Source organism: Lissotriton helveticus, chromosome 12 (assembly GCF_964261635.1).
Source record: "Lissotriton helveticus chromosome 12, aLisHel1.1, whole genome shotgun sequence".
Taxonomy (NCBI): domain Eukaryota; kingdom Metazoa; phylum Chordata; class Amphibia; order Caudata; family Salamandridae; genus Lissotriton; species Lissotriton helveticus.
Window position 1 is genome coordinate 871,242,864 of NC_136073.1, and position 21,998 is coordinate 871,264,861.

At 44.4% G+C, this 21,998-nt stretch overlaps 1 protein-coding gene across 2 annotated transcripts in view; it reads left to right on the forward strand.

Moving 5' to 3' along the window:
* The window catches only part of CPAMD8 (C3 and PZP like alpha-2-macroglobulin domain containing 8), a 1,183,022-nt gene that overhangs the window by 81,265 nt on the left and 1,079,759 nt on the right, over positions 1-21,998 (forward strand). For both annotated transcript variants that reach the window (XM_078671323.1, XM_078671324.1), the window contains exons 5-6: positions 11,569-11,621; positions 21,083-21,100. In XM_078671323.1, the coding sequence (XP_078527449.1) occupies positions 11,569-11,621; positions 21,083-21,100 (71 nt within the window). The remainder of the gene's footprint in view (positions 1-11,568; positions 11,622-21,082; positions 21,101-21,998) is intronic.

Below are 21,998 nucleotides of genomic sequence, written 5' to 3' on the forward strand. Positions count from 1 at the left end.
GAAGAACAATAGTTACTTACCTGTAATCTGTGGTTCTCCAGTATTGGTGTCTTTCATAGATTCACATGCCTGAATCATTCCCCGTCGTCGGAGTGGGATTCCCACGGTACATAAAAAAAGCAATAATATGCACCTAGTAACCAGAAAACCTTAGTAATAAACAACCAGGAAGTAAAGTAGCCCTAGGCTACAAAGGAAAAAACTTCCACATACGTGACTATCATAGTCATGTTGTATAGTCCAAGCTGCAGCCAATCATGCGACAGCACCTACCAGAATGTTCTCCCCAGAGGCTCAGGTTCTCAGATTTTCTCGCGCAGGAGTGAAACAAAACATTATAGCCTAAACAGCCTCTGAGGGGAGGTGGGCGGGTTGCATGTGAATCTATGAAAGAAACCAATACTGGAGAACCACAGATTACAGGTAAGTAACTATTGTTCTTCTCCAGTATTGGGGTGTCTTTCATAGATTCACATGCCCGAATCATAGAAGATAGCAGTACATAACATAATGCTCTTTAGACGCTCCTCGTATCACAGTATACATATAATAAAGAAGCATAAGTAATATCATAAACATATATAAATACATTAGTGCTTACATATGCATACTAGATTATGATATATAACAGCATGTAAATAAGCGTATAAAAGAGCAAGTGGAGGAGGGAGAACAGAGGCTCACCTTATTTAAAAAGATTGCGTAGAACAGCTCGTCCAACTGACGTATCTGTATCACTTGAAGCGTCCGATCAGTAATGTTTGGTAAAGGTGTGTCTGCTGGACCAGGTTGCTGCTCTGCAGATCTGATGAAGAGGCAGACCAGCAAAGAGCGCGGTAGATGAGGAGATTGCTCTCGTAGAATGCGCTCTCAGGGATGTCTGTAAAGGCCTTCCCACCTGCTGATGACACAGACTAATCGCCGCAGACATCCAACGTGCTATGGTCTGCTCTGATACAGAGTAACCTTGACGTAATCTTCCATATGCTATAAATAGCTGATCTGATTTCCAAATTGTAGCAGTTCATTGAAGATAGAACTTGAGACACCTCCTGACATCAAGGGAATGTAAGGCTCTTTCGGGCCCCTGTTTGAGGATTTGGAAAGAAAGCTTTCAAAATTATTAGTTCATTAAGGTGAAAATCCATAGGTACCTTAGGCATGAAGCTGGGATTGGTACGAAGCACCACTGAATTGGAAGTGAATTGTCGAAAAGGTGACTTAACCGTGAATGCTTGAATGTCGCTGACCCTCCTGGCTGATGTCAGCGCCAAAAGCAGAGATACCTTCCAAGAAAGGAACTTAAGATCCACTGTATGAATAGGTTCAATGGGGTGACGCATGAGTTGAGTGAGCCCCACATTCAAATGCCAGGATGGAGGCGGATGCCGAATAGGAGGGAACATTCGAAATAGTCCTTTAAAAAAAATTGCTGAATAACTCTAGTAGAGAGGAGAGAGTTAGAACCATCCTGACGGAACCTGGAGATAGCTGCCAAGAACACCTTCAACGTGGAATGAGATAAACCTGGTTTTGCCAATTGAAGAAAGAACTGTAAGATCTGTTCTGGTCTGGCATGAATGGGATGCAAATTGGCAGATTGACACCAGGTGCAGAATCTTTTCCATTTGAGTTTGTATGTCTTAATCGTGGCAGGTGCTCTAGCATTGGCTAAAACTTCTTGACAATCCGCAGGGATATCTAAGTGTGCGAACTCAAGGTGTTGAGGAGTCAAGCTGCCAATCTCAAGGAGGCTGGGTCCGGGTGACAGATTTGACCCTCCTGAATGGACAGAAGGTTCGGTATTGGTGGAAACTGAATGGGATCGCACTCCGAAAGGGGGAGAAGTTTGGTGAACCAGTATTGGTGAGGCCATCTGGGAGCAATGAGAATGAGGCGTCAAGGCTGTTTCTTCATCTTGCGGTTGACTCTTGGAACCAACGGAATCAGAGGAAAGACGTAGGCATATATCTGAGACCAGTTCATTGAAAGCGCATTCCCACACAAGTCCTTGTGGGGAAGCCAGCTTGCAAAGTGTGGGCATTTACGGTTCTGACTCGTTGCAAACAGGTCCACATCGGGGTGGCCCCACTCCCAAAAGACTCGGTCCAACGTTGGTTGATGGATCTCCCATTCGTGATTGGAAATTGAAAACCTGCTGAGGGAATCCGCGAGAACAGTGGTTCCCAAACTTTTGACTCCTGAGGACCCCCATTGAGTCACCACTGGAAGCCGGGGACCCCCAAGCAATTTGTATGAGTTAAATTTCAAACATTAAAACAGTAATTCGAAAAAAATACACACGTGTGCACACAAAACAAATACTCCAAGTACTAAGGATTTTGGGGCCAGATGTACGACCATTTGATTTAGCGCCTCGCAATTGGTGACACATTGCGAGTGGCAAATTGCGAGTCGCTAAATGAAATGTACAACAGTGTGTTTAACACTGTTTGGGATTCCCAATGGGGTCGCAAATTGCGAGGTTCATTAATATTAATGAGCCTCTCGCAATTTGGGAGCCAATTGGGAATGCCAGCCCTCCCAGCGATGGTGGCCTGCTGGGCTCTGCAGGCCACCATGTCTCGGACGGCTTTTAAATAAAGCATTTTTTTTTAAAAAAATGCAGCCTGTTTACCATGCATTTAAAAAAAAAAGAAAATGAAACGTTTTTGTTTCATTTTCTAAAGGCAGGCAGAGGTCCCTGGCACCACTGGGGACCCCTTCCCATTTGCGAATGCATTACCATCTACTTGAAGTAGGTGGTAATTGTGACTGTTTTGCGACCGCAAAACATTTGTACATGGTTTTGAGACTCGCTATTTGGAAGGGAATGCCCCTTCCAAATAGCAAGTTGCAAAACCTATTTAGAGAGTCGAAACAAATTGCGACTCGCGAAATAGGCTATGTACATGGCCCAATGGGTTTTTGCATGCGCAAACGGGTTCGTTCGCGCATATAAAAACAGATCGTACATCTGGTCCTTAGTATTTTATATTGAAGTAGTAGCCCCTCTGTCATATGTATTTCATTTGTTTTATAGCATCTCTCATACTATTGTAGGATGTCAGAGCACTTTACATCACACACATATAGAGACATTGATTGAATCATACATGTAAATCAGTGTGTATATAAAATGTTTAAAGCGTGCTTGGTCTGGAAAAGCACAAACTCAGGATTCAGAACATAACACAGTGGCTAGCATTGACTTTAACATTAAACATGTATTTCCACCCAAATATATCTTTTTAGCAGCATCAGGATAATGAATAACTGGGACAAAATATAAGTTACTAACTGGTACCATGCAGTTTGCAAGCAGCTCTTTGATGACAGTTTATAGGTCCCTCTGCTAGATTACGATTGTTACTTATGAAGTGCACAGTAACAAAAGAAACTCTGTGACAAAAGCAGTAACCACGAACCTAGGCACATAAAATACTGCTTTTAAGATGCATGTTACACGTTCTTTGCAGTAGGCACATTAACCCTCTGTGCTACATTAGTTAAATCAAAGCTGCCACTGAACAAAACTCTCCTTGCTCTCCAGCAGGTACATTAATCACTGGCATTCTCTTGACACTTTTATTGTTGCTGTAAAGCTGCTAATTATACAAGAAACGTTTCTGTGCTTTTAAAACGGTTGCCTACGGACCCCCTGGGAATGTGTCACGGACCCCTGGGGGTCCGCGGACCACAGTTTGGGAAACACTGCGCTAGAACATTGGAGATCCCCGGAACATGGACAGCTGAAATGCTGATCTTTTGACTCAATGCCCAGTCCCAGATCTCCTGGGTTTGTTGAGAGAGCAGGGCCGACTTTGTACCGCCCTGTTTGTTTAAGTATTGCATACTTGTTGTATTGTCTGTCCAAACTAGAACCGAAGCCCCTTGGATTACTGCTCGAAAGGACTTCAAGGCCAAGAAAATGGCACACAGCTCAAGGAGATTGATGTGCCACTTCTTTTGTTGCACATTTCACTTTCCGTTGACAGACATTCCCTGAAGGTGTGCTCCCCATCCCTCGAGAGAAGCATCTGTGGTGATGGTGAAATTTGGTACTTCTGCCAAGAAGGCACATCCTTTCTGCAAATTCTTCATCTGAGTCCACCAGAGAAAGGCGACTCGCATCCGAGGAGTTATGTGAATGATGTCGTCGAAATCAACCCTAGGAAAGATTTGAACAGCCGAACTGAAACATACTCTTTTTCTTGCATAAGGCGAGCTAGCTTGCAGATCTTGTGTTGTCTTTCTTTTGAGACGAAAGCCTGAGTGAGTTGGGTGTCCAGTGTGGTTCCCAAGAAGGACTTTCTTTGCGACCGAATGAGATGAGATTTCTCAAAGTTGATGGAGAGGCCCAGAGACTGCAATAGTGAAAGGCATCTTTGAATGTGTGCGCTTGCCTTTTTAAAATAACTCGCTTTGATAAGGCAATCGTCCAAGTATGGGAAGATTTGAATGCCCTCTAAGCAAAGAGGCTGCCACCGGAACTAGAACGTTTGTGAAAACATGGGGCGCTGACCGAAGTCCAAAGGGAAGTACTTTGAACTGATAATCCCTGCCAGCCACTCTGAATCATAAGAATTTTCTGTGTCTGGGGAGGATCGGCACATGAAAATAAGCGTCTTGAAGGTCTAGGGTGGCCATGTGATGCCCCACCAAAAGAAGCTGGAGGATTTCTTGAAGTGTTAACATCCGGAAGGACAACTTTTTCAGGTATTTGTTGAGGGCGCGCAGGTCGAGGATGGGGCGCCAATCTCCAGATTTTTTCCGTGTGAGGAAAAATCTTGAGTAAAAACCTGTTCCTTTTTGCAAACAAGGGACCTTTTCGATCGCTCCCTTCCGTATCATCAAATTTATTTGGGTAAACAACTCCTTGATATGAACTGGAGGTGGGCCCTTGGGAGGAGAATTTGGAGGGATCTTGATTAATTCCAAATTGTGGCCCCTGGCCACTATATCTAGGACCCACTTGTCTGTAGTAATTGCTGACCAGTTTGAGTAGAATCGGGATATTTTTCCTCCAACCTTTGACTGGGGGGATGGTAGAGATGGTGACAGGTGGCGTGTCTCATTGCTTCTTAGTGGAATCTCTTCCATGGTAGGAGGGCTTTCTTCTTGACTGCTTATAAGAGTTACCTCGCTGTCCGTAAGACTGTTGCTTGTAGGGCTGGTATCTCTGGTTAGTTTGAGAGGTTTGGTATGACCTCTGCTGATTGTAGTTTCCTCTTGGAAAAGAATCCACACCCTTTAGCACCTCGAAGTGACAACCTGCGAAACTGAAGGCTACCCAAAGATCTCGCCGTCTCCGTGTCCTTCTTCATAGCTTGGAGGGCCTCGTCAACATGCTGGCCAAAAAGAAACTCGCCATCAAATGGCATATCGACTATCTTGGTTTGGACCTCTTGGCAAAAAGATGTGGATTTCAGCCATCCCTGCCTTCTCAGCACAGCTGCACCCGCTAGCTGCCTGAATCCTGTAGACGTCACATCTACTGCTGCGTTGATCATTTCTGCCAAAGTAACTTCACCTTCTCGCAATATCTGCCTTGCCTCAGATCTCGCAGGTTCTGGTAGCATTTCAACATAGGGAGAGATGTCTGACCACATTTGCCTGTCGTATCTCCCTAATATCGCTAGGGAGTTTGAGGCACGTACAGTTGTTGCTGCCATAGTGGAGACCTTTATCCCGATAGAATCTAATTGTCTGCTGTCTCTATCTGGTGGAGCAGATATGGGAGAAGAGGGGTTCCTGGCCCGTCTTTGTGCCGCTTGGGCGACAACTGAATCAGCCTTAGGTTGTCCTATAAGGCATGCAGGAGAGTTGTCCGGTGCCTTATACTTCTTGTCTGACCGGGGCAAGACAGCAGGAAGAGAATTGGGTGTTGCCATCATTTTTAATCCGTCCTTCCATATGAAGTCAATGATGAGAATAGTTTTGACTGGCCTTCGCGGTTGGTCTTTAAAATCATAAAGAAAGCAATCGTCTTTCTTTGTTTCCATTGGGATCAGAAATCTCTTAGTAGCTCTCTCCATCATGAGATGGAATCCTCCGATGTCTACTGGAGGGGAGTTAGCCGTAGCTGGAGCAGAAAGTGATGGCATCTGAATTTGGTACTCATCCCACTCCGTCAGAACAGATTTGTCATCCACCTCTCCTTCCTCTCTATCTTCATCCGTGGTTTTAGCCTCCTGAGAATGGTGAGATGCGCTGGAGAAGGTGGTCTTGGAGATCTCAAGGAAGATGCAGAGGCCTGGGGCATGGGAGTTGATGGGAGAGACCCCGCCGACTCAGATGGAGGGAAACGACGATAGTAGTCGTCTAACATGAACTGCAAAATATTGAGTAGGGCCAAAGGCATCTGTGCTGTGGGCAATATGGCAGGAGCTTGATCCACAGGCTCAGAGAACGGTTCCTCGTCTTGATCTTCCTCCTGATATTTAATGAGCAATTCTCACGGACTCGTAGCAGTGCGGAATCTGTCGTCTACATCATATTGCTCCTTGTCGTCATCAGAATCCAGCAATTGGTCAGGTAATTTAAGTGATGATAGAGCTTGCAATGACGAGCTCCGTCTTTCAAGCAAAGAAGCTGTCGTAGCCGGTGGGGCAAAGGAGGCCGTAGACAGTGTGGTGGACCATACTTGCAGTTCCGTGTAAGTTGATAGAAGAGGCGTAGACGGTTTTGCCGTCGTCGAAGGAGATGGTGCCGACAAGACATTTAACTTCGTCGATGGTGTAATCTTTGTCCACGATACCTTCGACGGCGAAGCATCCTTCGTTGACTCTCTTGTGGAGAAGTGTGGCTCAAATGGTTAGAGCGTCAGACCCTGATGCAGAGGTCTGGTCCGGGACCAGGGTTCAATACCCGCCTCGGCGGGTCTTGGGCTCAATTTCCTCGGACCTGATAATTCTCGCCTCGGTGCCTATTCTAATCATGGGTCGCACTCTGCAACTCTGGGCAATAGCTTGCTTAATCTCCACAACAGCCCCAACAGTGCTGGGATGCCTGGCTTCACCTTGGGGTCGCCCAGGAGTGGACATTTCAGAGGGAAAAAGCCAGGAAGGGTTCCTAAGCGGTATACGGACAGCGCCGGGACACCTCCGGCGGAGGTAGCTGTGCGCTTTACAAATGCCGGCATTTCATTTCATTTGACGATGTCTTCGTCAACGATGTGGCCGTTAACAACGAGGTAGTCTTCATCGACAGTGAGGTCGTCGACGTCGAGCCAGTCTTCGTCGACGAGGTAGCCATCGATGGGGTAGTTTTCGACGACGATGTAGCCATTGCCGAGGTGGTCTTCGTCGACGGAGCACTCGTCGACGGGATCATTCTTCCCTTCGTCTCCGACGACGGTGTGTCGACGATAAATGGCATTACCTTCGTGGACGAGATAGGTCTTACTGCAACAGAGACCAGCGGAGAAGAGGCTGACGACATTATCATCTTTGGCTTCGGCGACGAGAAGGTGACTGTCGACGTTGAAGTAGCGTCGATGATGATAATCGTCGATGGAGGAGCCGTCGACGACTCCGTCGACTGGCGGGGTCTTCTTCTTCTGAGGAAAAACCTTCTCAGGAAGCTTTTTAGATGCCAGAGACTTTCCAGTCTTTTTAGGGGAGGGGGATACAGTTGACGATCCAGAAGGTGGAGAAGCCTTTTTTGCAGAAGGCAAGCAAGAACCCTTGGAGGGCTGAACTTTCCTAAACACCTTAGCCCCAGGAGAAGATAGATCTTCCTCAGCCATCGTCTTTCTGGAGGATACAGATGACCCTGAGGTCACACTTCCCACCTCACATAAAGGGTTATCCTGGTCTTTAATCTTCTGCAGCCACAGAAGTAGGCGTCCTTCCCTATCTCTGAGGGTCTTCTGAGGGAAGGTCCTGCAGATCTTACACTCTCTCACCTCATGATCAGGATAAAGGCAGTAGATGCACTTTTTGTGGGGATCTTCTGAAAAAAGCCGGAGCTTCCCACAAGATTCACAAGGCCTGAAGAGAGATTTTTTAGTAGATGACATCCTAAAGGAGAGAAATCCAGTCAGAAAAGTGAAGTACTGAGCAGAGCTCAGGGAGACTCCCTTCACACGACGTGCAGTAGAAAATCTGAGAGCCTGAGCCTCTGGGGAGAACATTCTGGTGGGTGCGCACCCTAACCTGAGGAACAGTGTCTGTAGTATAACTCACGGTAATACTAGTGTGGCCTCTCGGAGAATCGTAGACCCTCAGAGCCTGCAACAGAAATCAACAGAGAGACATACAAACTTTTTAACATTATGGCAAGAGCGAATTGAAAAGCAGGCTGAAAATATTGGAGCATTAATATAGTCCCATGCTATGAAGTAAAAAGTCAAAACTACTAGAATGTCTCGTACAGAAACACACATGATTCACTGTGTGCATCTAACAGTATAGTCCTGCCATACAAGGTAAATTCCTGGGCGGGGCTTGTTTACACACAGGAGTCCGTGTGCAAAATGTGCCGTTAGTGGCAAACAAAAGCAATACTCTGCTCGTGTTTCTACAATATAGATCTTGACATTGCTCAGTGTTTTTAGGGCGAAAAATTCATCATAAACGTGCACTTAAAATTTGCTTTGGCATCGTGACTGAGTTTAAGCTTGGGCAGATAAAACGGTGCACATAAAGGACAGCAGCATTGATCCACATTCAGTCCATCACTTGTTGTTTTTTGCAATTGCCGCCCTAGGTGCGCTGGGGATGCCCAGACGTGGGTCCCAGGCACTCCACACCACTTGGAGTCAAGCTAGCCGGGCTGAAGAGAGGTGTTACCTCGAAACCGGTCCGGTCCTCGGATGCTTGATTCCGGTCTGGTAAAGATATGGCTGTTGTAGTTCGGACTGGACTGTTCCCATGGGGCAACAGGGTCAGAGCTGATTTGCATAAAGCCATTATCTGACCCAGGGTGGTGTGGAGTGCAAAAAAACGATGGATTTGGGCCCAGATCTTTTGACTGGGGGAGTGTGTGACATTGATCCACATTCAGTCCATCACTTGTTGTTTTTTGCAATTGCCGCCCTAGGTGCGCTGGGGATGCCCAGACGTGGGTCCCAGGCACTCCACACCACTTGGAGTCAAGCTAGCCGGGCTGAAGAGAGGTGTTACCTCGAAACCGGTCCGGTCCTCGGATGCTTGATTCCGGTCTGGTAAAGATATGGCTGTTGTAGTTCGGACTGGACTGTTCCCATGGGGCAACAGGGTCAGAGCTGATTTGCATAAAGCCATTATCTGACCCAGGGTGGTGTGGAGTGCAAAAAAACGATGGATTTGGGCCCAGATCTTTTGACTGGGGGAGTGTGTGACATTGATCCACATTCAGTCCATCACTTGTTGTTTTTTGCATAAAGGACAGCAGCAGCAGCAAAGAGAAAAACAGCTTACTTCAGGTTAAAATGCTAGTTGCATCATGGGTCCAAAAGGGAGGGGAAACGTACACCAGGGATCTAAAAGGTAAGGAATATCACTTCGTTAGCAACCCGTAGTGAATAACAAAGGCTGGTTGCCCCCCCCGCCCACACCCCCGGGAACACTTACTTCCGAACTAGTACGCTCCCGCTTTGAACCTCAGTGGGTCCTCCCTGGCCCGAATATTGCAGAGTCATGGCAATTCCGGGTACAAGAGCTCACATGCGATCACGTGACGACGTGATACTACATGTGACGCACGTCGTGGGAAACGGGCAGAACAACAACTAGAACGTTGCCCTGTGTTCGCTTGATACTAAAAACTTTATTGCCATCATATGAGAGACACGCAAAGCCATAACTCTATCATAATGAATGCGTGTAAATGTAACAACAACAGATGTTTTAAACCAAAACAAGGACCAAAAACCCCCCCACATAGCAATGCGGAGAGCTAAGGTAGCAGGATGCGGCACACTCGGTTAATTATCTGTCGCTTCAAGCGTGCTCCACACTGTCTCAAGTTTGTGCAATAAATGCCTAACAATGTGTAACTTACAACTCATGCTCGAAAGGAGCAGTGGAGGGGAAGAACTAGACACAGATATTGGAATGTCATAATGTAGCACATAAGTTGACAGGGGAAAAGGAATCTTTCTCCAATGTTGTTATGTGTAGTGCTCTAGTGTCTATACAAAATGACTATGATAGTCACGAATGTGGACGTTTTTTCTCTTGTAGCCTAGGGCTACTTTACTTCCTGGTTGTTTATAACCAAGGTTTTCTGGTTACTAGGTGCATATTATTGCTTTTTTATGTACCGTGGGACTCCCACTGCTTACAACGGGGAATAATTCAGGCACGTGAATCTATGAAAGACACCCCAATACTGGAGAATCTCTGCCTTCTCCACCACAGCATACCTCTTCACTGTTAACGGTACTGTCATCAACGGTACCGTTGATGACAGAGCTGTCGTAAATGTAATCGCCGTCGACATGATGATGATGATCATCATCATCATGTCGACAATGATTCCATTTACAACATTATCATAATCATTGTTAGAGTTCTTGTTGACTGCGTTGTTATAGCCAGTGGGGTCTTTGTTAACAATGTTACTGTTGTTTTCATCTCCAGAGTTCAGTCAACCATACTGACGTCTTCATATATAGTGTTTCAGCCTTTATAAGGTTCTACAGAATTAAGTCTTCTTACAGGATACACAAGGCCTAAACAGCCCTTTTTTGAAGAGTTAGACACAGTCTGCCCACACTGCTGAAGCAACTAAATGCTGGCCTAATTTTGCCCTAGTTCTAAAGAAATATGATCAGAATAGTACACTTACCTGAGCAAGTGAGCAGAGCACAGAGAGATGCCCTTTGTGTAACACATGGGGTCGAAAACGGAGATATAGTGACCCCTGACAGGAATGGTGCAGGCTCAACTCTCACCTCACCCGTTGATGTTTGGAGTTTTTCTTTCTTTTAATGAAGTGAGTATAGAATTAAAGTTACAATGTCTAAAGCCTTAGGCTATGATAAACATTACACTGCTTTTAATTCAACCAAATGAATCTTTGAAATGGTAACTTGTACTGTGAATTTGATGTAATAGTGTTTGAACACTGCACACCTTAGTCCATTCACTAGACTAGGGTCCACAAACACAGCACTTATATTAGACATAGATCTAAAGTACTCTTTCAGTGTCTGTTTATTTAAAACTCTCCGAAAAAAGGAAGCATGGTAATTCTGTGAAAGCTGAGACAGAGCAGCTGGATATGCAGAGCCTTCGGTGGCAGCACAATGCCAAGTTAAGCTGAGTCTTGTGATTCTCACCACTATCAGTTTTCTGCATTTATGTATTCCATATCTGTCATGACTTAATGCTTTCTAATCTTAATCCTTGACTGTCCAGATACAAGCATTAAACTGTTCAGCATACTGATTAATTACTTTTGCCCTTTTCAATGTTTAAGGACTGTAAAATCAGGCAATTATATGACAATACTTATATAACATTGTACTTTTATTTCAGTGAAGACTTTGGTGGTCTCAACACACATCCCTTTATAAAAATATATCAGTTATCAGCAACTAAAATTTTTAAAGCTTACATTATGTTGTCTTTTTTGCAGTGCTGGTAAACATATTCATGGTCACACCTGATCTTCAGCCTACCAATGAGAAGGTAAATTGTGTTCTAACATAAACGTAAATAAATGTGGTAGCCTTTTTATCCTGGATACAGACTATACATGTACAGATGTCAATCAGTGTGATGATTTCCAACATTTCATGCTTTGTTAAAGTATGTATCCTCTAACTTTCTTTTTCTTTGCCAATATTGTATACACTGTCTAGATAAAAAACCTCTATGACAACGTGTTTCACAACTAAAACTGGCTTCTATTTGGCTAAAAAAATAAAATGAACATTCATTAATTGCCAGATTTGTAAATCATAAGAGATATTTTGTAATAGTACTTTTTATCTGCAAGTCAAAAATATATTTCATACCATCAAATTATTGATAGAGACTACCAATAGTATGCAATCACACAAGCCATATAAAAACATGTTTTTTTAAACGGTATACCAATGTTAAATTATTACCGGAAAATCATGTTCAAATTTCAAATTGATCAAATACAAATGTGTAAAATGATTTAAAACTGAGTCTAGAGCTTTGCGTTTTCAATAATTGTTTCCGGTAGTACACATTAGTTGCACTTTACTACATTTTGAGATAGTTAGCGTATTTTAAAAGAGAGCAACATAAATGCGATCATAATTAATATATTTTTCAAGTATCCCTTCACACACTGATAAGAATATTTCACTTTATTTCAGATCTAATGTTTAACAATCTTCTTTTCCTTAAACTTTAATCACTCAGAAACTGTAACTACCAGGGATGAGATAAATATAGAAAGATAGTGCTAAAACATGGCATTAGATCAAAGATGGTGACATCTTTTGCCTTAGTAGAAATGGAAGCTATATTATACAGCCATGAGTTGGCATTTAGTTTACTTTTCTATTTTTATTAAACCAGGTAAAGACATTTTGAGACTTAAGAAAAGTAAATCAGATAATGTTTCTTTTACTATATTAGAAATGTAAGATATGTTTTGCAGATAGTGGTTAATGTTACTGTCTCCTGTGTAAAAGATACAGTAAATATATTATGGGGTTTGAAAAAAAGAAATTCTGTTTATACTGAAGGTCCAGCAAACAATGGCTGTTGGTTACCAAATTAAGGCATCTGCTGCATGTTATTTTTATGAATAAGCAATGTAAGTGATTACTTTTTCTCAGGTATGCTGTGCAGCAAATTAACTTTGTTTAATCTCATTAAAAAGATGTAAATGTGTACTTGAATAAGTTATTAAATTTTTTCAAGGATCAAACTTATAGTAATAGTTTATATAATTACTAAAGTACCCTCTGCTGCACATTATAAGGATGTTGCAAGTCAGCAAGGAGTTCCATAACCATATAGAAGAATGGGGCCAAAGGCCAAGTTCCTACATAAGGTTATGAAACTCCAAGGTGTTTTGCAATATCCTTATAATGTACACCAAGGTGTACTTTATACCATATAAAACATGGTCACACCATCACCTTTCCCGCAAGCTACTTAAAGCCTTGGTACGTAGCTCCTTTATATAAAAGAGACAGCATGTTTGCAAACACAAAGAATAAAAATAAAGCCTCTAGTGCAAAATTGAACACATAAAAAACCTGTTAGATATTTGTTGCAAACAGATATTAGAAACAGTTAAATTCAAGTTAGTTGTTTTTGTAAATATGTAAAAAACAAGCTGCAGTAGCTTGGAATATGTAGAAACAAGTAGAAATATTCGAACTTTTCTCTAACTATCTAAGGAGTGCAAAAAATAAACATGTTCTCTCTGCTTGTCATTATAAGCTAAAAAAATAGAGCAGAAGAAAGAAAAGCAACATTCTGTCTTGTTGCTTTAAACAGCTGCTTCAAATATGCTCCATGACCTGACTTGGCTTTCACCTCCGCCGCTGCTGGCTCTGGCACTGGCCATGTGACCTCAGAACTCGACTGTAATAACTTATAGTCAAGTTCCAACCTCTTTTCTTTGTAACCGGTGACTAGTTGCATCACAAATCACCAATTATAAAGAAATTAGAGACTGACGCGTATACTGCCGTACATTATAAGGATATACTGGACTTCTATGACCATAAAGAGGAATATGGCAAAGGCCGATTTCTTTATAACATTTTGGAACTCCAAGGTGACTTACAATATCCTTATCATGTACGGCCGGGGGTACTTTATCCCTAATAATACATGGTCAAACCATTACTATTCCCACAAACTACTTAAATCCTTGGTACATAGCTCTTGATTTTCCTAAAATAGATTAACACCGATATACGGTTTAAATGAACATGATGTATATGATTTATGTGACGGCATGGTATTGTTATCCTACATCAGCAAAGTGCTAGACCATGATATTCATTTTGAATAATTCATTAAAAAGAGAAGTTAGAAATGAATATGCTACTTACCAGTATGCATCTGTTCTTGGCATGTAGGGCTGCTGATATTCACATCTTATGCATAGATCGCCGCCTAGTGTTGGGTCCGGATGATTGCACATTGTTGTCCTGGAAGAGTCTTCGAAGTATCACGAGATAGATGGCTCCTCCCCTGGACTACAGTGCGCATGGGCATCCTTTCCATCCTCAGATTGTTTTGCGCCATTGTGGCAGGGATGGAGTATGATACAGTAAGTGATGTCCATGCTAGAGAATAATTCTAAATGCTACAGCTGCGACAGGCACCGGGGAGGAGGGAGGGCGATATGAATATCAGCAGCCCTACATGCCAAGAACAGATGCATACTGGTAAGTAGCATATTCCGTTCGAGGCATGTTGGCTGCTGAATTCACATCTTATGCATAGAATGTATAGCAGTCCCCTTTTAGCGGCGGTTGCCTGTGCCAGCTGCAGCAGTTTGAAAAAGAGTTTTGAGTACAGCCTGTCCCACAGCAGCTTGCTGTTTGGAGTGTACAGTAGTGCTTGGTAAATGTGTGTATGGTAGTCCATGTGGCTGCCTTACATATGTCTTCTAGAGGAATGTTTCCTAGGAAAGCCATGGATGCCCCTAACTTGCGTGTGGAATGCGCTCTTGGGGGAACTGTTAATGTGCGTTTAGCTTTTTGATAACAGATTTGTATGCATTTAACAATACATCTGGCTATACCTGATTTGGAAATGGGGTTGCCTTTGTGCTGTGGTGAAAAGGCAACAAACCGTTGATTAGTCTTTCTGAAAAGTTTTGTTCTGTGTATATAGTACAGGAGAGCTCTTTTAACGTCAAGAGTATGCAGAGCTCGTTCTGCCACGGAATCTGGATTAGGGAAGAATACTGGCAGTTCTATAGCCTGATTGATGTGAAACTGGGACACCACCTTTGGCATAAATGTAGGGTTAGTTCGCAGCACTACCCTATTAGCGTGAATTTGTATGAATAGCTCCTGAATAGTTAGGGCTTGCAGCTCACTAACTCTTCTGAGTGATGTAATCGCAACTAGGAAAGCTACTTTCCACGTTAGGAATTGTATGTCACAGGAGTGTAGAGGTTCAAAAGGTGGTCCCATTAGTCTGGTGACAACCACGTTGAGGTTCCAGACAGGTGAAGGTGGGTGTCTTGGAGGAATGATTCGTTTGAGTCCCTCCAGGAAAGCTTTACTAGCAGGTACCCTGAAGAGTGAAAGGTGCTGCCTGTTTTGAAGATAAGCTGCCACCGCAGCTAAATGTATACGAATGGAGCTGTAAGTCAGATTGCATCTGTGTAAATGTAGGAGGTAACATATGATGTTTTGAGTAGATGCATCTAGCGGATTTATGTCATTTTTTTTACAATAGATGACAAACCGTTTCCACTTCGCAGCGTAGCATGCCCTTGTTGTAGGCCTTCTTGCCTCTTTGATAATATTCATACAGTCGAGAGGCAAGTTGAGGTAACCAAACTCTATGACCTCAGGAGCCATATCGCCAGGTTCAACTGTTGCGGATCTGGGTGCTGAATGTCGCCATGGCTCTGCGTTAAAAGGCTGAGTGTTAATCGCAGCCTTTGATGAGGAACCACGGAAAGTTCTAGAAACGTGGTGTACCATGGTTTCCTCGCCCATGTTGGAGCAACTAGGATTAGAGTCATGGAGTGTTGTCGCAGTTTGCGTGCCACTAGTGGTATGAGCGGGGCTGGGGGAAAAGCGTACGCAAACCTGCCTGACCAGTTCATCCATATCTCATTGCCCTGAGACTGCGGATGTGGAAATCTGGCAGCGAAGTTTTGGCATTTTGCGATTTCCCTTGTGGCGAACAGGTCTATTTCTGGGTGACCCCACCGCTGGAAGTACGGCTGCAGCACGGAGGGATGTATCTCCCACTCGTGCATCTGGTGGCTGTGTCTGCTGAGCAGGTCCGCTATCTGGTTGTCCTTGCCCGGGAGGTGTTCCGCCATGAGGAAGATGTTTCTCTGAATGGCCCACTTCCACATGCTTTGCGCTAGATGGGACAACTGTGGAGAGTGTGTCCCTCCCTGCTTCTGTATGTAGTACATGGCAGTCATGTTGTCCGTCCGGATTAACACGACTTTGTTGCACAAGTGTACCTTGAAAGCTTTGAGCGCCATAAAGATTGCCATCAGTTCTAGCAGGTTGATGTGCATCAGCCTCTGCTGCGTTGTCCATAGTCCCTGCACTGTGTAATGGAGAACATGCGCTCCCCACCCCAGGAGAGATGCGTCCATTGTCAGCACTATTTGTGGTACAGGCTCTTGGAACGGTCGTCCCTTGCAAAGGTTTTGTAGTGTCCACCAATGCAGAGAGCTGTAGGCGCGACCGGTTACCAACACTAGGTCTGTCAATTGTCCCTGAGCCTGGTTCCACTGCCGTGCTAAGCACTGCTAGAACGGACGCATGTGTAGTCTCACATGAGGGACTATGAAAATGCAGGAGGCCATCATGCCTATCAACTGCATAAACACCCTTGCTGTGAGCGAGTGTTGGGGCCTGAATTTCTGAATGAGTAGCTGAATGCTGTTGATTCTGGCTGAGTTTGGCTGCGCTTTGGCTGCCAGAGTGTCTATTGTGGCTCCCAGGTACTGCTGTACGTGGGCGGGCTGAAGAGGAGACTTTGGGTAGTTTAATGAGAATCCGAGGCTGTGTAGGAGGTGAATAGTGCGGGACACGTGACTGGCACATTGCTGGGCTGACTTTGCTTGGACGAGCCAGTCGTCCAGATAGGGGTAGACGTGAACATGGTTTCTCCGTAGGTGTGCAGCCACTGTTGCTAGGCACTTGGTGAACACCCTGGGGGCTGTGGTCACCCCGAAAGGCAGTACCTTGAATTCGTAGTGCTGGTTTTGGATGGTAAACCTGAGATACTTCCTGTGTGCTGGATGTATTGGTATGTGGAAATACGCATCCTTTAAGTGTAGGGTAGCGAGGAGGTCTCCTTGACTGAGTAGTGGTGGAACTTGCTGTATAGTGAGCATGTGAAAATGTTCTGACAAGATGTATTGGTTGAGGGGCCTGAGTTCTAGTATTGGCCTGAGAGACCCGTCCTTTTTGGGGATTAAGAAGTACAGAGAGTACACCCCTGTACCCTGTTCCTATATAGGGACGAGTTCTATGGCCCCTTTTTGCAGCATGCTGATAACTTCCTGCTGCAATAAGTCTATGTGCTCTGCGGACATAGGACGGTGTTTTGGGGGTATGTTGGGTGGAGTGGACGTTAGCTCTAGACAATAACTATACTGAATGAGTTGTCTTACCCAATTGTCTGTGGTAATGCTTTCCCAGACTGGTAGGAACTGTTGTAATCTGCCCCCGACCGGTGTTATATGGTCCGGGGGCAGCGACAAGGCGTCACTGCTTAGTATTGGCGGAGGATCTGGTGGTGTTATTCCCTCGTCCTCTGCCTTTACTGCTGTTGCCACGGTATCCACCTCTGCTTGTTTTAGTATAGGTGGTTTGCGTGTTCCCTTTGTTGTATTGAGTCTGCTGGGATGCCTGTCCTCTTGAAGCTCCTCTCTTATTGGAGAGACGAAAGGAACCACCTCTGAATTATGAGACTGCAAGGCCCCCATAGATTTGGCTGTCTCTGTGTCTTTTTTAATTTTTTCTAAGATGGAGTCCACATCAGGGCCAAATAAAAAATCAGGGTTTACAGGCTGATTTAATAAAGTTGTTTGAATCTCTGGTTTGAACCCTGAGATACGCAACCAAGCATGCCTTCTGAGCATGACACTAGTGTTGATGGCTCTGGCTGCAGTGTCAGCTACGTCCAGCGCTCATTTAATGGAAGCGTTGGATATGAGTTTCCCTTCCTGTATTAGTGTTTCTGCACCTTCTTTGTATGCATCAGGCAAATGTTGTAGCAGTTGCTCCAATGTGTCATAATGTGCCCTATCATATCTGGCTAATAGGGCCTGTGTGTTGGAAATTCTCCAGATATTAGCTGCTTGTGCAGCCACCCTCTTCCCAGAAGCTTCTAACACTTTAGACTCTTTGTCTGGAGGAGGAGCATCACCAGTAGTTTGGGAGTTGGCACGTTTACGAGCATTGGAGACTACCAGAGAGTCCAACGGCAACTGTCCCTTAATGTATGTAGGGTCCACAGGCGCCGGTCTGTATTTTCGTTCAATTCGGGGGTTAATAACCCTTGCTCTGGTGGTCTCCTTAAAAATGTCTCCTGCATGTTTGAGGACACCCTTTAACATTGGTAATGTTTTAACTGATTTCTCTGTAGTGGAGAAAGTGTCAAACAAGAAATCCTCCTCAATTGGGTCAGCATGCATGTCCACATTATGATTATGTGCTGCCCTCTCTATTAGTGCGCTAAACGCCGCTGTATCCTCTGTGGGCGAAGTTTTTACAGGATAAGAGGGAGTATCAGGGATAGGTTGTGACTCCCCCTGGTCAGCAGTGTCTGTCCAGGTTTGAGCCTGGTCATCTTGATCAATGTCCGCAGGGTAACTATATTGCTCGCCATAGGTGTACCCTAGCTCCTCAGTTGAGCGTGTGGGTGAGTATGCATAAGTGTCTTGGTCATGGTACTGCACACTCTGAAAAAGGACAGGCGATGTGGAAGAGTCCCTTTTCTTTTTTAGTGGTATTTTATAGGATTCTAGTGGATTTTCTGACCTGATCTTTCTTTGATAAATAGTAAGTGTACCAGTGTCGGCGTCGATATGGAGCTTTGACTGTTCATCATAGGAGGGCTCCTGATACATAACGCTTGCTTCTTGAGGATGACTTCTTTTTCCAAGTGTTACAGCTTTGGAATGTTCGATCCCTTTTTTCGGATCGGTAGCCTTAGGCCGTGCTGTTGGGGGCAGACCGAATTTTATCGGCGCATTTTGTCCTTGCGCCGATATGGGACCGACAGACTTTGCTTTGTCGGCGTGCTTTTTACTTAGCGTCGACAGTGGTGCTTGCGTAGGTGGTGCGCTCTTTTTTGTCGATTCGACTTGCTCCTTGGAGGCGCCTTTTGTCTTCGGCTCGAGGGCTTTGACGAGCTGTTGTTTTTCGACTCGGTGCCTCGGTTCGAGGGCCTTTTGAGAGTCGAGTCCTTTGTTTGTGTTGCTGTCCGTTGACGCCGACCTCGTTGGATCGACGTGCATGGCTTTAGCGAGGGACTTTAGCGCACCAATCTTCGGATCGACACCCTTTGCGGTTGGCCTTTAAGGGTCGTCGACACTTGTCTTCGACGTCGATTCCGATGTGTTTGCACTCTTCGATCCGATGGCTGACTTTAGCAGTTTCGGTTACGTTTGTTCCTCGGTAGCTTTCGTTTTCGCTTTCGTTTGGGCGACCGATGGCTCATGTGATATATTCTTAGCCGGGCCGAGACGCGGGGCTATAGAATGCTTAATATGATCTTGGCTAAGGCCTTTCGGCGATGCCTCGACCGGAGCCTTGGAAAGTTTAAGAGTGTCTTGTTTAGGCCCAGTACCCACTGTTGGGCCTGGTTCATCACTCGAGTCGTCATCGACGGCTCCAATGGGGGACACGTCGTCCCTTACCTCTTCGTCGTTTTCATCTTCAGCGACGTGTTCTTCGTCGTCTTCATAGTAGTTGGAGTCGTGCTCCGAACCTGGACCTGACATTTGTTCTGGATCCTCAGTCTCGACAACCTCATCGTCGTCTTTGTCGAAGATATTCACCGGGTCGGGCGCTGGCTTTGTCATCGTTTGTCTTGCTGCACGTCGGAGCCTAAGCGTTTTCTTCGACCGGAACCGAGCACAAGCTAGGCAGTTGTCCTCGTTGTGGTCTGGTGATAAGCACTTATTGCACACCGGGTGTACATCGATGTGCGGGTATTTTGAATTACAAAGGGGGCATCGTTTGAACGGGCTCCGTTCCATCGATGATCGGGCCTGTAGCGTCGAAAAGGCCCGCGGCGCTCTTGAACGTCCTGCTTCGAAAGAAACTGGAACAAGAATACGGCACCGATCGAAAGAACAATACCGACAGACCTTTTGGCCTTGTAGAAATTTTTCCGAACTGGAGTTAAGGAAAGTACATCCGAACCCAATGGCAGAAAAAAAACAATCTGAGGATGGAAAGGATGCCCATGCACACTGTAGTCCAGGGGAGGCGCCACCTATCTCGTGATACTTCGAAGACTCTTCCAGGACAACAATGTGCAATCATCCGGACCCAACACTAGGCGGCAATCTATGCATAAGATGTGAATTCAGCAGCAAACATGCCTCGAACATATTTCTTATAGTTTATTAATTTTGGAAGTGAATTGTTTATTTTCTTTGTTTAGCTTTGAAGAACCAACCTTTAGTTAAAAAAAACATTTGCTATACATATATGTGTTAGACATGTTTGAATATCATTGCAGATTAATAAAACAAGAATATTGACCATAAGAGACGAGGTATTGTTTTGAAAAGTGCACTGTTCTCTGTTACTGAGAAAAAAGAACTAATTGAGTGCCTTCCTGAGGATTATTTTCTTAGAGTTTAAGTGGACACAGCAGAAGGTATCAATGCATGGGATGTGCACCACTGATAGCAATAGTAAATAACAACCAGCAGTATTCCCGCCTATGTTGGCACTTGTAATGTACCCCTAGAGTACACCACCATTGTCCACACAGTAGTCTCAATAAAAGGCCATGTTGGGTACATCCAAGTATAAAATGTTAGAGACACTATACTTAGGTTTCCTGAAGGTCCATCAGCATTTCTTCGGTGATGTTTCATGCAGCTAACTCCTCCAGTTACATTAATTGATTAGATACCATAGGTTGGACAGTTATTCGTCATTGTGCCTGGCGGAGTTATCGCTAGACCTTTTATGTTATAGGTATCAGCTTGCCCGCTTCCTAGGGCACACTGAATTGGGTGCTTCTTTTGGATTTGCTGTTACGACCTCCTCTCATTCAGGCATACACCCTGTTAAAGCCTGGCTTCTTAATTACAGAATTCTCCTAGTTTCCCTTGAAACCAGTTTTGTTTCTGCTTCTACCGGACTTACTTTTCATAACTCAGAAGATAAAGAAGCAAACATATAAACGTTGTTGTGGATTACTGGATACACAGTTAAATGTTATTTTTTTTGTTATGTCTTTTCTTACAGATCGAAGCTTACATTGTGGTGAGTAAAAATATAATTTGGTTGAACATTATGTTTGTGCTTTAGTGGTGAATTTTATTCTCAGAAAAAATGCATAATAGCCAAGTCATAACGGATGCACGCACGCACATGTATATATATGTATGTACATGGTATTTTTATAGCGCAAATCTAGCCAAAATGAAGTGGAGCACCGCACATGGTCAAAGACAAGCAAAAAGGCAGCAAGTAAAAGGAGATGGAGCTAGGTTGAGAATTGTTAATGAATTGTGATGTAGTGTTCTTTAAAGAGGTGAGTCTTCAACTCTTTTCTAAATTGGAACAGTATTGGGACGGTTAATGATGGTTACAGAGATGTTGTTCCAGATCCTGGTTGCATAGATCGAAAAGGCCTGCTGTGCTGTCTTTTCTTTTCTACACTTCTTAGACTGCACTCTGGTTGTGTCCCGGCTGTAGGTATGCCAAGATGGTGAGCTTGTCTGAAAATAAGCGGGGATGCTGGTCCTGACAGCTTTGTATATGATGCAGCTGGTTTTGAAGATAGCGTGGGCTGGTGAGGGGAGTCAATGGAGTCAATGGAATTCCATCATGGTGGAAAAATAGTCAATGAACTGACCAATGGAGTCTCCATCATGGTGGGACTGATGTGATCATATTTCTTTAGGCCCTGGATGAGGTGTGCTACAGCATATAGGATGCCCCTAAGGAGCACCAGTTTGGTGTCTTGGAGACCATGGCAAAGGACTTGACCAGTATCCAGAAGCGATCATACGAGGGCTTGAACAGCAGTTCTGAAATCATTTTCTGGAAGAAATGGTTGCTTTTCTTTAGAAGAGAGAGCTGGGACCAGGCTGTCTTTATGTTTTTTGGTAAATGTGTTCCTTGAGGGTAAGGTTGGTGTCCAGTGTGAATCCAAGTG